This window comes from Lepidochelys kempii, chromosome 3, assembly GCF_965140285.1.
Source record: "Lepidochelys kempii isolate rLepKem1 chromosome 3, rLepKem1.hap1, whole genome shotgun sequence".
Taxonomy (NCBI): domain Eukaryota; kingdom Metazoa; phylum Chordata; order Testudines; family Cheloniidae; genus Lepidochelys; species Lepidochelys kempii.
This window is the reverse complement of record NC_136382.1, coordinates 209,729,939-209,742,577: the sequence shown is the minus strand read 5'-3', so window position 1 is coordinate 209,742,577 and position 12,639 is coordinate 209,729,939. Positions and strand designations below refer to the sequence as shown.

The window sequence follows — 12,639 nt, the reverse complement described above, 5'->3', positions numbered from 1 at the left end:
CCACTCGTTACCCAGCACCACTGAAAAGGACAAGCCAAAAAAATAAAGGCTAAATACACTGGGTCAAATGTATCCTCGCGGTGACTCCATGGAAGGCCTGGGATGCCACCTAAGATACATCGGATCCATTTTGCCCTATGCCGCATCCCTGAGGTGGACAGAACTCCCTCTGAGGTAGTTGGGAGTCTTTCACAAGAGTGGAAGGGCCGAAACGTCCATCTCCTTCCTCAGCGTTTCTCTTTTCGTTCAAGGTTCTTTTCCTTGCTTTGGAACAGCCTGGAAGGAAAGTCGCCCCGGGGAGCCTAGTCTCTCACTGGCCCTTCAGCTCTCTCAGCTTCAGCTCAGTAGCAAGAGAGAGAATATTCAGCAGCAAGCAAAGTTTTGCAAATGGACGATGAAAGCCCCTGGCTCATCTCCTACAGCACCCATGTAACAATCTCCTAACCCTTGAGCAGCATAAGTAACTTCAGTATGTGATTGTCAACTATTATTATGCAAATATCGTTTTCTTTGCTATTTACGTTGCATCATCAGTATTGGAAATTTCTTTATAAACCCAGCATTAAGGGGCTCTGGCTAGCTACCGAGATCTAACCATGAAGAAAAGTTCTATACATCGATAAAAATGAATCAAGATTGTTTTAGCTCACTTAAAAAACAGCAAACCTAGGGATTTGGTTTGGTTATTTTGTAGGAGGAGAGGGGGGATTTTTGTGCATCTCTAAAAACCAGCTGCATTTTACATCAGAATTTGGCCTGCATATGCTCAGTGCTGTGGAATAGCGCTCTTCGCTGCATTGAAAATACTTACACTGTGAAGGAAGAATTTTGTTGTTACAAAGGCAGAGGAATACGGCCGTACTGCGGAAGAGTGAGACTAGTTCTGCCTCACGTCAGGGTTTGTGGGCTGTGCCGTTTTCTTGTGCAGCCCTGCTGCTGATACTCTTCTAGTACACTTGTTCTAATCCTTAGCCTATCTGAGCAGAGTGCCTGCCAGCACTGCATTGTGTGGTGGCTTTTAATATCGTGGACAATGGTCCCTTATTAACAGCACGCATTCTCCCTTGTGACCTTCTAAGCTGGGTTTCAAAGTAGGCCAACCCCTGCACTTTTTGTTCATAAACAATTTGATTCTTTCTAGTCAAAAACTTTTTAAATAACCAGCTCTTTACGCATGTGCAAAAACATGCTTCTGGGAATTCAGCCCCACGGGAATCTTGATGTAACGGCTGTTGTTTGTCTTCGCACGTCTGCAGTCGTGGTAAAAGCTCCTCCCCCCTGGGAATGGTCACTGCAGCTTTCAATACTGAAACCCAACTTGGGTTCCTGTGGGCGCAGAGCACTGGAGTAAAGGAGTTTGCAAAAATGGATACATGAATCCTAACTGCTCTGGCTTTCCCAAGGAGTTACACTGGATCCCAGTCTGGCAATGGGTGGTGTATCTGGATCCCATCCGCCTACTGGGCGAACATCCTGTAAATGTCTCTTCCCGCACACGTCTGTTTGGCTAACACGTGTTAAAGTCGGCACGTTGGTTTTCCCTGACGCTGCCTTCCTGCAAAAGGCCCTGTCGAGTTCAGTGTCTGCTACAGTCAAGTCAGAAAGGTTCCAGAGCACATTTCAGTCTCAGGCCTGCAGCATTTTGAGCTCTGGGATTCGCTGCTTGTTTGGCCGTAATCCACTTTTGTCTCTGAAAGAGGAAGGGGCTGAAGTTTTGAGATGACTGGCTAACGCTGAGAATGGGAATCGGCTCTGCTGACAATAGAGAAGCTCTTGGTTTCTTTGTGAGACGTGACAGTGTGGGTAAACAAATACCCAGTACACCAATATTTCACAGTGGGCTCTTCAGTCTAGCAGAGAAAGGTCTAAGACCACCCATGGCTAGTCGGTGAAACTAGACAAATTCAGACTGGAAATAAGGCATCAATTCACAGTGAGGGCAATTAGTATTGGAACAGTTTATCAAGGGTTGTGGTGAATCCTCCATCACTGACCATTTTAAAATCAAGATTGGGTGTTTTTCTTAAAAGATCTGCTCCAGGAATAATTTGCAGGTCTCTGGCTTATGTTACACAGGAGGTCAGACTAGATGATCACAATGGGGCCGTCCGGCTTTAAAATCTATGAAAGGACAGTGATCGCAGGGCAATATTATTATCAATACACACTCTGCTGTGTGATTAGGAAAATGAGCCATTCATGTGGATGAAGTGGTGTTTTTCCCCCACCATCCTTTATAGAGCGGCGTAGGACTGGTGGGCACTGCAAAGTTACATCGGCATAGCTGTGTTTCTCCGGGGTGTGAAAAATCCACATCCCTGCGAGACGTAGCTCCACCGACCTAACCCTGTTTACGCAGCGCTGGGTGGAATGCCTTCAGCCATCGGAGAACCCCTCCCATCATTGTAGTAAGTGGCTGCACCGAACCACTGGCTGTATCAAGTGTAGACGTAGCAAATGGCGATTTTGACAAGACCTTGTGAACAAGGGGATGGTAGCATGCAGCAGGAGGGAAAGGTATTGGGTGCGAGAGAAGGTGTGGTTCCTTTTCACCGTAGCCATCTCAGGGAGGCGAATGTACTAGCCTGGGCAGCTGCGGCCCTACGCTCCAGGAAGAGAGAGGAAAAGTCCTTCCCCTGGCACACGTTCTGTTTCTGTCCCCTTAGGGATGCTTTCCACAGCGATGATTCAGAGCATGCCGTCAGCTACACGGCAAAGCAGTCCTACAGCCGGAGAGCCATTGAACTGACACGTAAGCTCCGATGGATGCCGTTGTACGGGCTGTTGTGGAGAGGGCGGTGGAATACGTGGGGATTTGGGCAGAGGGTTGATGGTGAAACAGGACCACAGGGAAAGAGCCTGTGTGTGTGCGTGCAACCAAACGAGGCATCAATTAACCACAAGGGACCTGATCCTGGCCCCGCTGGAGCCTCCTTGTGCTGGTCCAACACACAAAACCGTCACAAAAATGGAGTAACTGGCTACCTGGGGATTCTCCTGGCCTCCTTGGGCCTCCCCCATTCCAGCATGCACCGGGGCTGGACCAGGCTCACACGGAGGGGCTGAGCACCTTCACGTGCCATGGGCCTCAATGGGAGCTGGGGGCTGGTACGTTGGGGGGCAGCTTGTCCCTGGAGCGCTGTGGAGAGAGCGGTTCTGCCCTCCCCCACAGGCACCAGGGCAGGATTTAGCCCTAAAGGTGCCTCTGATGTTTTGTCCACCTGTGGCGACCATCCTGGGTTTGCAGCATCCGGAGCACGTGCTGAGCTCCCCAGCTCACCAAGGGCCTCTCTTGCAGTGGCCAGCCTGGGTGTCAGCGAGGAGCTGCAGCAGAAGCTCCAGGACGTCGTGATTGACAGGGATTCCCTCACCCTGGGGAAGATTCTGGGAGAGGGTGAGTGGTGCTGAATGTCCGGAGTGCCATGGGGGGTTGGACGCAGTGCTGAATCTGCATGGTGTTAGCTGGCACCGTTGCCTCTGCCCATGTGCGGGTTTCCCTGCATCCTCCCAAGACGCAGGGCCTGGTGGGGAGGCAGGGTGGCCTAGAGGACAAGGCACTGGGCTGAGACCCACGAGACCTGGGTTCTCTTCTTGGCTCTGCCACTGACTTTGGGCAAATCCCTTCATGGCTCTGTGCCTCAGTTTCCCCTCCCACCCTTGTCTGAGTTGTGAGCCCTTTGGCACAGGGACGGCCTTTCGCTGTGTGTCTATTCGGCCCCCAGCACAAAGGGCCCTGATCTCTAGGACTATTGTAGTAGACGGGAGAACACGGAGGGCCAGTGTGTGCTCAGAATGCCTGCCCCAGACCCTCACTGCACAGGGAGCCGGACTGCTACTACATAGATAGCACACTGCCCTGCCAGGGAAGCATGGCCCCGTCTCTTCCCCATCCCCACGGGGATGATGTGTGATCCCAGCAGCTGCAGGCTGTAGCTGGGCATGGGGGTGTGGAAGACTCCAGCCCCTCCCCTTGCTAAGCACCTTGTTATTACCTAGCCCTGCTCTGCCAGAGCCGAGGCCCTGCCGCTATCCCCAGCTGCTACGTCCTTTACTCTCTGGGCTGGCCAGCACCACACTGCCTGTGTGAGTGGAGCAGAGCTGCAGTCTGACTGGTGCTTAGCCTGTCCGTGCTCCAGCCCCGTGTGCGAGTCCATCGTCCCCCCGGGCTGGGGACAGCCGGTCGCAGCAGCTGTGGTGTGTCCAGCGCAATGCACCGTCTCTCCTCTGTGTGTGGTGTGAGCCAGGCACGGCATGGGCCAGACGTGCTCTGCCCTACCAGCATCCCTGCGACAGCCTTTGGGTCTCTCGTGCAGAGGCTGGGTGTGGCTGGGTGGTGCCGTGGGGCTGTGGACAAAGGAGACTGTTCCTTCTCTCTCATGGTACAGGAGAGTTCGGGTCAGTGATGGAAGGGCACCTCAGCCAGCCCAGTGGCACTGTGCAGAAAGTCGCCGTGAAAACCATGAAGTGTAAGTAGCGGTGACGGTTGTGAGATCTAGTGCTGTTTGGGTTTTTTCACAAGATTTGCCCAGCTCGCCCAAGGCCAGGGATGAGAGTGCTTGGCGCTGCGGGTGAATGCCAGCCCAGCCCATGGGACCATTAACGTGGCTTGTTCTAGAGACTGCGTTGTCAGGCAGGGGATTGTCAGCCATAGCTAAGCAATAGCTGCTTGGATACAAGGTATTTCATGGGGATCAATGAATAACTAGGAGGAGGAGATAAGGACCCTCCTCCCCAATAATCCCCAGGAAAGGGCCCCTGGGGTCAGTGTCAGGTGATCGAATTGAGGGTAAGGGAAGACCTAGGGGAGACATCTGCTGTGCGGTGTCGCTGTGTGTGTCCATCCCTTTCTAGAGAACAATACCCGTAGCCAGATCAGCCAGTCCGATTTCTGGAAAGCGCGCTCAGTGCTCAGCCCAGAATTGCAAATCCTGAAAAATGAAAACGAAGCAAAAGGATCTGTTCTCTCTGGGGGCAGGGAGCTGCTGGATGGCGACGGGGTTTCTTCTTACCTTTCTCTATTGAGTGGAGAATTTGCTCGCTGTTCTCCAGATTTCATCGAGTTATTATTGATTATCTGCGTTACTGTAACGTCCCCCGTGTGTCTCTCTTGTTTGCTGCCCCAGACAGTTCATTCCCCAGGCACTTTGCTTTTCTGCAGAATTTTAGGTGAGTGTTTGCTCCCCACCCAAGGGAAATGTCAAAACCCACCTCGTGCTGGACCTGCTGCGCTTGCAGAATCTGCCGTGGACGTGGTGGTGTGGCCATCTCATAAAGCATTTCTGGTGTGTGCTGTGGGCAAGAATGCTGGAAAATGTCATTGGATGGGCTGCATGGTGCTGCTTCTCTTTCCAGGTCTCCTCCCCAGAGCCAACCCCTGGGCTCACGTCTGTTGTAGGTAAATTGTCCCTCCCCACATCAACAAAGGAAAGCGCAAATTGCCAGCGTTTTTATAAGCAGTGCTGTAAACTAAAGGGACCCAGTCTGGGCTGTGTGCCGCAGGATTTACAGTAGATGTCGCACACCGCCCTGGGAGAGCACCCCCTGCTGGACGCTCACCAGGCTGCTGTGTTTGGGTCCCACACTCCAGACCTTTGTGGAGTTGAACTCTTCAGGGATCCGTGCTGCTTGAAGCAGACAGACAAGCAGCTAGACTTTGCAAAGGTTTCTAAGCACATGTACTCTTTGCTTAGATAGCACAGAAGATAGACAGATCCAGACAGACCCTATAAACTGTTCCCTGACTCTGTTTCCCCACCGCTCTGGAGCGCTGTCTGGCTTAGGTCAGAGTCCACTAGGGGGTGGAGTTTCCTCCAAGGCACAGAAAAACTGGCCACTCATGCAAGAGTTGAAGAGATTCAAGGGTGGAGCTAGGGCGCTGCTTCCTGATTAGCTGGTGTCTGCTCCGGCATGCTGCATGCATGCAGAGCAGGACCAGGGTGCTGAATGGACCCTTGGGCGGCTGCGGTGCACGTCGAGCTGTGACATGCATGGCCAGCGTTACCAGATTGCTGCACACGCGGCCACCCATGTAGATAGCCAGAAATACCCAGCAACAGCAAAACACCTGGCAAACAACGTCTTTGGACCGGCAACCAACAAAGCAGTAGAAAAACCAGCCAGGCCAGTCAAAAACCAGCCAGGTGGCAACCCCATTAGGGAGTCAAGGATTCTCCTCTTGGTCATGGAGTTTCGCTCCCTCTACTTTGTGGCCAGCTTTCTTCTTTCTCGGCTGGTCCTGCAGTTAAATCAAGACCATCACACACTCTCCCACTATGAAAGCATGCCCCCTCTCCTGCCCACCTTCCCTGTGTGTCTGTGAGTCCACTGTGTTTCTCAGTTTCTCAGCCTGGGTGTTTTGAAAAAGCTGGCCCAACACCTGGTTTCTTTGTTCTGTTGTTCTGGAGATTTTCCACTCTCTTGAATTCAGGCTCCTGCAGACAACTGAGAGAAACCAGCTTCTCCCAGCTTTCAACCATCTGTCTGGGTCAACATGCCCTTAATGATTGGCTCTTTCAAAGAGACCAGGTCGGGGAGGGAATACCTTTTACTGGACCACCTTCTGTTGGGGAGGAAGACAAGCTTTCAAACTACACAGAGCTCTTCTTCAGCTTGTCTTCTGACTCGAAGAGCTGTGCGTAAGCTTGAAAGCTTGCCTCCTTCACCAGCAGAAGTTGGTCCCATAAAAGGTTTTACCTCCCCTGCCATTTCTCTCTAGGTTGTACATGGACAGCTTCCCCAAATGCCCAGAGTAGACCAGGGAGACAGAACGCAGATCAGCATTTTACAGCGGCGGGACTGGAAAAACCAGGCAGAGTTTAGAAGAGAAACTGTCTTCCTGGGCTCTCTCTGCAGCACCTGCAGATAAACTGAGCACCCCTCAGGCACTCCAAGCAGGAGTTCCACCCAGCCCTAGAGCGATGATACAGGTGATCCAGGAAATGTAATAGACAAGGTGCCCAGAGATCACACAGACCTTCATGCCTGGGCCCGGGCACGGATCTCTTCTGCTGGAGCTCAGGGTAGCCAAAGCTTTGCTGCACTCGGCTGGTGCACCGAGACAGCGGCACGCTGCATTAACACAGCCCACACCGTGCACTCTGTGGGAAGCAGGCCATGCACAAACCCTCCCACCCAGCTGTGTGAGCGCTGGACGCGATATTCCCTGCTCGCTTATGAACCCTAAACCGGAATAACCCTTTCCTCTTCCGTCACCCTCCCCCTGCTCCGACTGCTGCCCAGGAATAAAATGAAAGCCATGCAAAGCCCACGCTCGCTGCAGCAAACATCCTGATGCAGGCCTGCTACCCATCTCTTGCTTTCTGCCTGGTAATATCGTTCCTTTCTCCCTCGCCTAGGAGGGGGCTTTTCTGACAACTACCCAGAGTAGGAAGTCCTGGCAATAAGACCCATCACAACAGAAATGATTTGGGGAGTTTAATCTTTTTTTGTTTTAAGTGACCTCCCTTTTCTGGTGTTTTCAGTGGAGAACTTTTCCCAGCGAGAGATTGAAGAGTTCCTCAGCGAAGCAGCGTGCATGAAGGACTTCAATCACCTAAATGTCATCAAACTCCTAGGTACGTGGACAGCCCCCAGGGGGGAGGTAACTTTTCCATCACAAGGGAATTTTGCCATTAGCAAAAGCATAGGGTGATGCTCCTCTCCGATCTACATTGCCCATCTGCTTCCAATATTTTCCTCTCCCGAAATGCACAGGTTTCTGACTAGTGCATGTTAAATTTGACAGCACGTCTACATTCCAGCAGAGAGCAGCAGTCCAGATCCGAAGACGATTCCTGTAGGGAAAGGGCCTGGTGGTGGCAGCTGGGGAACAGTTCTGGGTTGGTGCTGTGTATTGCACCTTTACCTTTCTAGGCCTCTGCTCTCGGCAGCAGCCACTCTGTAGCTCAGAGCCTGCTCAGGGCGGGGTGACGCTGGGCTCTCGTACGGAAATCTGGCTTGGGTTCTTTCCGTCAGACTGACTGACAGTGACTGCTGCTTGCAGCTGGGTACGCCCAGCATAGGGACCCCAGGATAGTGGAGCTGAGACCTGCTGGCCCAGCATTGCCAGAGCACGTGGACACCCCTGCCCTGATGTTCCCCTGTACCCAGTGAAGGGGACAGACAGGAGTGGGTATTGAAGAGCCAGCTACATTAGCTCTACGGGACCCACAGATTGCCCAGCCAAGGGCAAGCCCCAGCTTTCTCACCAAGCCTTCCCAGGACTCAGATCCAGGATGGGTGTCAGTCTAGGCAATGGCCTGGCCTGGTGCGCGACGCTCCTCTTCCATTTGTTCCAGGTGTGTGCATAGAGCTGAGCTCCCGGCAGATCCCGAAGCCCATGGTGGTTCTCCCGTTCATGAAATACGGCGACCTGCACAGCTTCCTGCTGCGCTCGCGGTTTGAAACAGGCCCCCAGGTAACGAACTCAGCTGTTGCAAAGCACTGGCGCGCTTAACCAACAAGGCTGCTAGGAGGAGCTGATGCCAGGTTGTATTCAGCATTAATTATCAACTCAGAGCCAGATCTTCCAGTGCCTTACGTTGAACTGTGAAAAAACTCTGGCTTTATTTTTCTGAAACATAAAAAGGACTCAGGTTTCAGAGGGGTAGCTGTGTAAGTCTGTATCAGCAAAAAGAACAGGAGTACTTGTGGCACCTTAGAGACTAACCAATTTATTTGGGCATAAGCTTTCATGGGCTAAAACCCACTTCATCAGATGTATAGAATGGAACATATAGTAAGAAGATATTTATACATACAGAGTACATGAAACAATGGGTGTTGCCGTACCAACTCTTAACAGACCAATCGATTAAGGTGGGCTATTATCAGCAGGAGAAAAAAACCTTTTGTAGTGATAATCAGGATGGCCCATTTCCAACAGTTGACAAAAAGGTGTGAGTAACCGTTGGGAGGGGGGGAATTAGCATGGGGAAATAGTTTTGCTTTGTGTAATGACCCATCCACTCTCAGTCTTTATTCAAGCCTAATTTAATGGTGTCCAGTTTGCAAATTAATTCCAATTCAGCAGTCTCCTGTCTTTGCAAAACACCAGGGAAGAAATCCCACCCCAACTGAAATCAGTGGAGTTTTGCCATTCACTTCACAGGGGCCAGGACTTTGCCCTGGAGATAAAGATGGCAAAGTGTTTTTACACTCCCTTCGTACAGCTGAGAAACTGACGCATGCAGCGGCTGAGTGACTTGGCCCAGGGAGTGTCTGAGCTTTTCATGGTTTGTGAAGAATAAAACCGAGCTGCGCTTCTCCATAAGAAAAAGCAAAGGGAGGCGGGATAACGAACATCCACTGTTAGTGCAACACGGTTACATTGGCTCTTGGCTCTTCAGCCTCTGGGTCACCCTTTCCACTACTCACAACACTACCAAATAGAACAGGAGTGTTTTGCAGTCACATTGCCTGGGTGGGAACACCTGCCCCAGGGTAGGGCAATGGGGAATTGGGCCCTCCATGTCTGGCTCGCTGAGAACCAGCTTGTGAGGTGCTGCCGTGGTTTAAAGCTCAGAGATGTGTCTGTTTCTAAAAAGGGGGAATTCCTGTTTAAATCTTTTATCTATAAAATTCATTAGATGCTGACAAACGAATGAGATAAATGCCTTCGAGAGAAGAGGACAGGCACCCAAAGTGTGTCTGGAGACTATTCTGGCAATAAGATTAGTCTAAGTGCATAAGAATGCAAAAAATAGTCTGTCGGGTGCTTGTGAGGTTGTCCCATCCCCTCAGCGAGAAGGCCCTGATCCTGCCCCGCTGCAGTCAGCAGGAGCTTTGCCATGGGCTTCAGTGAGTGTAACTTCAAGCCCCGTACGAGGGAAAGCACGAGAGATCCACCTCCCAGAAGCTTTGTTAATGCCGAGTTCAGTGCCCAGACACCCCTGGTGTCCGGGGTCGCATTGCGGGGCTGGGAACGGTGGTTTGGTTTTCGTTCAGCAGAGCAGCCAGCAGTGGTATTCCGTTTCGTTGCAGTAGCCATGGTGGTAGCCTGGCAGATAATGCCTCCCATTGTTTCTACACTGCCATGCCTGGCACAGATTGTTTCCGTATCTTCCTAACTAAATAGACCCTGTTGTTTTGGTGAGTTAACCCCCGGCGGAGCACCAGTAAGACGCCACACGATGCTGAGAATCATGCAGCTGTGAGCAAGCGGAGTTGCTTGTGCTGTTCCTATTGGGCCGTGCTGAAATTGTTTCATTTACTCCTTGTGTCTGACAAAGAAGAGCTCTACACTAAACTGATATGGTTTACCAGGCCGCCCTGAACAATGAAGTATTTCAGTGCTCCCACCGCAAACAGGTCTGCCTGGGCTATGAACCACGGGAAAGCTCGCTGGTAGCTTGGCATGTAACTATGCACTAATCAAAGAGAGCCTTGTCCGACTGGCCGCTGTGTAGAAATGGAAAATGTGTTTTCTCGTTTCCCTGGGGCCCTGGCCTGTGAGTGTCTCTGCTGAGGTTTTCAAGTGGCCTTAACTCTTGTTGGGCTACATAGGAGTTGCTGGGGTCCACTTGCAGCAGTGTTTGCCGATAACGTTCCAGCCTTCGCATGCTTCCTGTACATGCTAACCTCCTCCCTCTCTTCCCAGCACGTATCACTGCAGACCTTGCTGAAGTTCATGGTCGATATTGCGCTCGGAATGGAGTACCTCAGCGCTCGGCAATTTCTCCATCGAGATTTAGCTGCTCGAAACTGCATGTGAGTTTGGTTTCTCTGTTTCATTGCAGATAGTCAAATGCCAGCCTGTGCAGGCTCTTCGTGGTGTTTCTGATGCACTCACTTTAGAAAGAAACCTTTCACTTTCCTATCAAATCTCCTCGGTCTTGAGAAACAGCCAAGTGAAAACAGCTCATGTTTTAACTCAGAACGTGGTTTGTCAGACTTTCTCTTTCACTTAGTTTTCACGGGAACGGTAGTAGGCAAAAGGAAGTCCTGTGGCCTGTGCTATGCAGGAGGTCAGACTCGATGATCACAGAGGTCCCGTCCTTAACATTTGTGATGAAGGGTGGGCAGTAGGAATAAGACCTTTGCCAGCTGTTCCACTTTAAATCTTGGCATGTTTACCCTATTAAGAAATAACATGGGGGGAGAGGTGCTTGGAGGCCCTGATCCTGGAGAAGTGTGAGTAACTTTACACCTGTGAGCAAGTAAACATAGTCTTGTTCGGCATTCATTTTAACATTTCCTTGTAAACACGGACAGGTTACGGGACGACATGACTGTGTGTGTGGCAGACTTTGGCTTGTCGAAGAAGATCTATAGCGGCGATTATTACCGTCAGGGGCGCATTGCTAAAATGCCTGTCAAGTGGATTGCAATTGAGAGCCTGGCTGATCGGGTGTACACGACCAAGAGCGACGTGGTATGTACACCAGGTGCAGGGTCCCCGACCCTACCGTCAGAACTCCAGTCCATGGTAGAAGCATGTAATACAGCCAGTCGTTGGAAATGTTGATCGCTGCGGGTGTTTCTTAGCCCTCTGATTTTCATATTTGGATTGTTTTAATCGGCCTGTGTTGTTTTTGGGGTGTCGCCTACATTAGCTTCATTTGTTTTTGTATCCTGAAAATGGAAAAGCCAAATAAATGAAAGCATGAGGATTTGACAGTAAACAGAGCCACATTGATGAGTGGTGCACAGATCTCTCTTTGCTTGTAAAGGCTCCTGGAATAGGTTTATTGAGTGAGCCACTGAGCTATTGTAGGACATAGCATGTTATTTCCAGCTTGGAAACATATTCACACTATGCATATAATTATCCACATTATGCAAGATCCTGATGGGCTTTAGGAAATGACCTTTCCCCATGAAATGACTCATTCAGTCCTTCTGGAAATGTCATCTTAATAGGCTTTCCCTTTGTTCTTTGTAGTGGGCGTTTGGGGTTACAATGTGGGAGATAGCCACTCGAGGGATGACTCCGTACCCAGGAGTGCAGAACCATGAAATCTATGACTACCTCCTTCACGGTCACAGGCTGAAACAGCCAGAGGACTGCTTGGATGAGCTGTGAGTATTGATGTGGTACATTCATACATGTGGACTCACTTTATCCACAGGAACATGTTTGCACTTGTCAATCTCAACTGTTTCAATAACACCCAGACTGTCAGCATTTACCCTCGCTCAGTGGCAGAGTCCTTGCTACGCGTCATTCTTCACGCTCTTCCCATGGTTTTGTGGCTCACTGTAGCTAATTGGACACAGCAACTAACGGCTGTCATGGATGTGTGGCTTAGCTTTCAAACGTGAACTTGGCTGAAACTTGGGGAATAAAAAGCTCTGGCTGAAAGCTTATTGACACAAATTACTTCCATCCGTTTCTCCTTTACAAAATGGCAAAAGAAACATTTGGGGCCAGACTTTCAGACATTGTAAATTGAGGTAGGCCCACTGATTTCAGTGGGATTGCACTGATTCCCACAAGCTGAAGGCCAGAGCCCACTGTCTGCAGTGGCGCTCCATGGAGTCGCACCAGCTGAGGATCCGGCCCTCTGTTTTTAGGGTTTCTGATGATTTCGGCATCCACCTCAGACAAAAATTTTAAAAATTTGAGTTTTAAAAATTGGAAACCATGAGCCTTTAATTGTGCAGGGGTTTAGTGAACAGCTGCTTTAGAGGGACACGAGG

At 50.7% G+C, this 12,639-nt stretch overlaps 1 protein-coding gene across 1 annotated transcript in view; it reads left to right on the top strand.

The window, feature by feature from the left end:
- Positions 1-12,639, top strand: part of MERTK (MER proto-oncogene, tyrosine kinase) — a 64,303-nt gene that overhangs the window by 47,713 nt on the left and 3,951 nt on the right. Inside the window, exons 11-18 of the mRNA XM_073339908.1 lie at positions 2,667-2,752; positions 3,299-3,394; positions 4,386-4,466; positions 7,482-7,574; positions 8,298-8,416; positions 10,598-10,707; positions 11,212-11,371; positions 11,882-12,018. Coding sequence (XP_073196009.1) covers positions 2,667-2,752; positions 3,299-3,394; positions 4,386-4,466; positions 7,482-7,574; positions 8,298-8,416; positions 10,598-10,707; positions 11,212-11,371; positions 11,882-12,018 — 882 coding nt within the window. The remainder of the gene's footprint in view (positions 1-2,666; positions 2,753-3,298; positions 3,395-4,385; positions 4,467-7,481; positions 7,575-8,297; positions 8,417-10,597; positions 10,708-11,211; positions 11,372-11,881; positions 12,019-12,639) is intronic.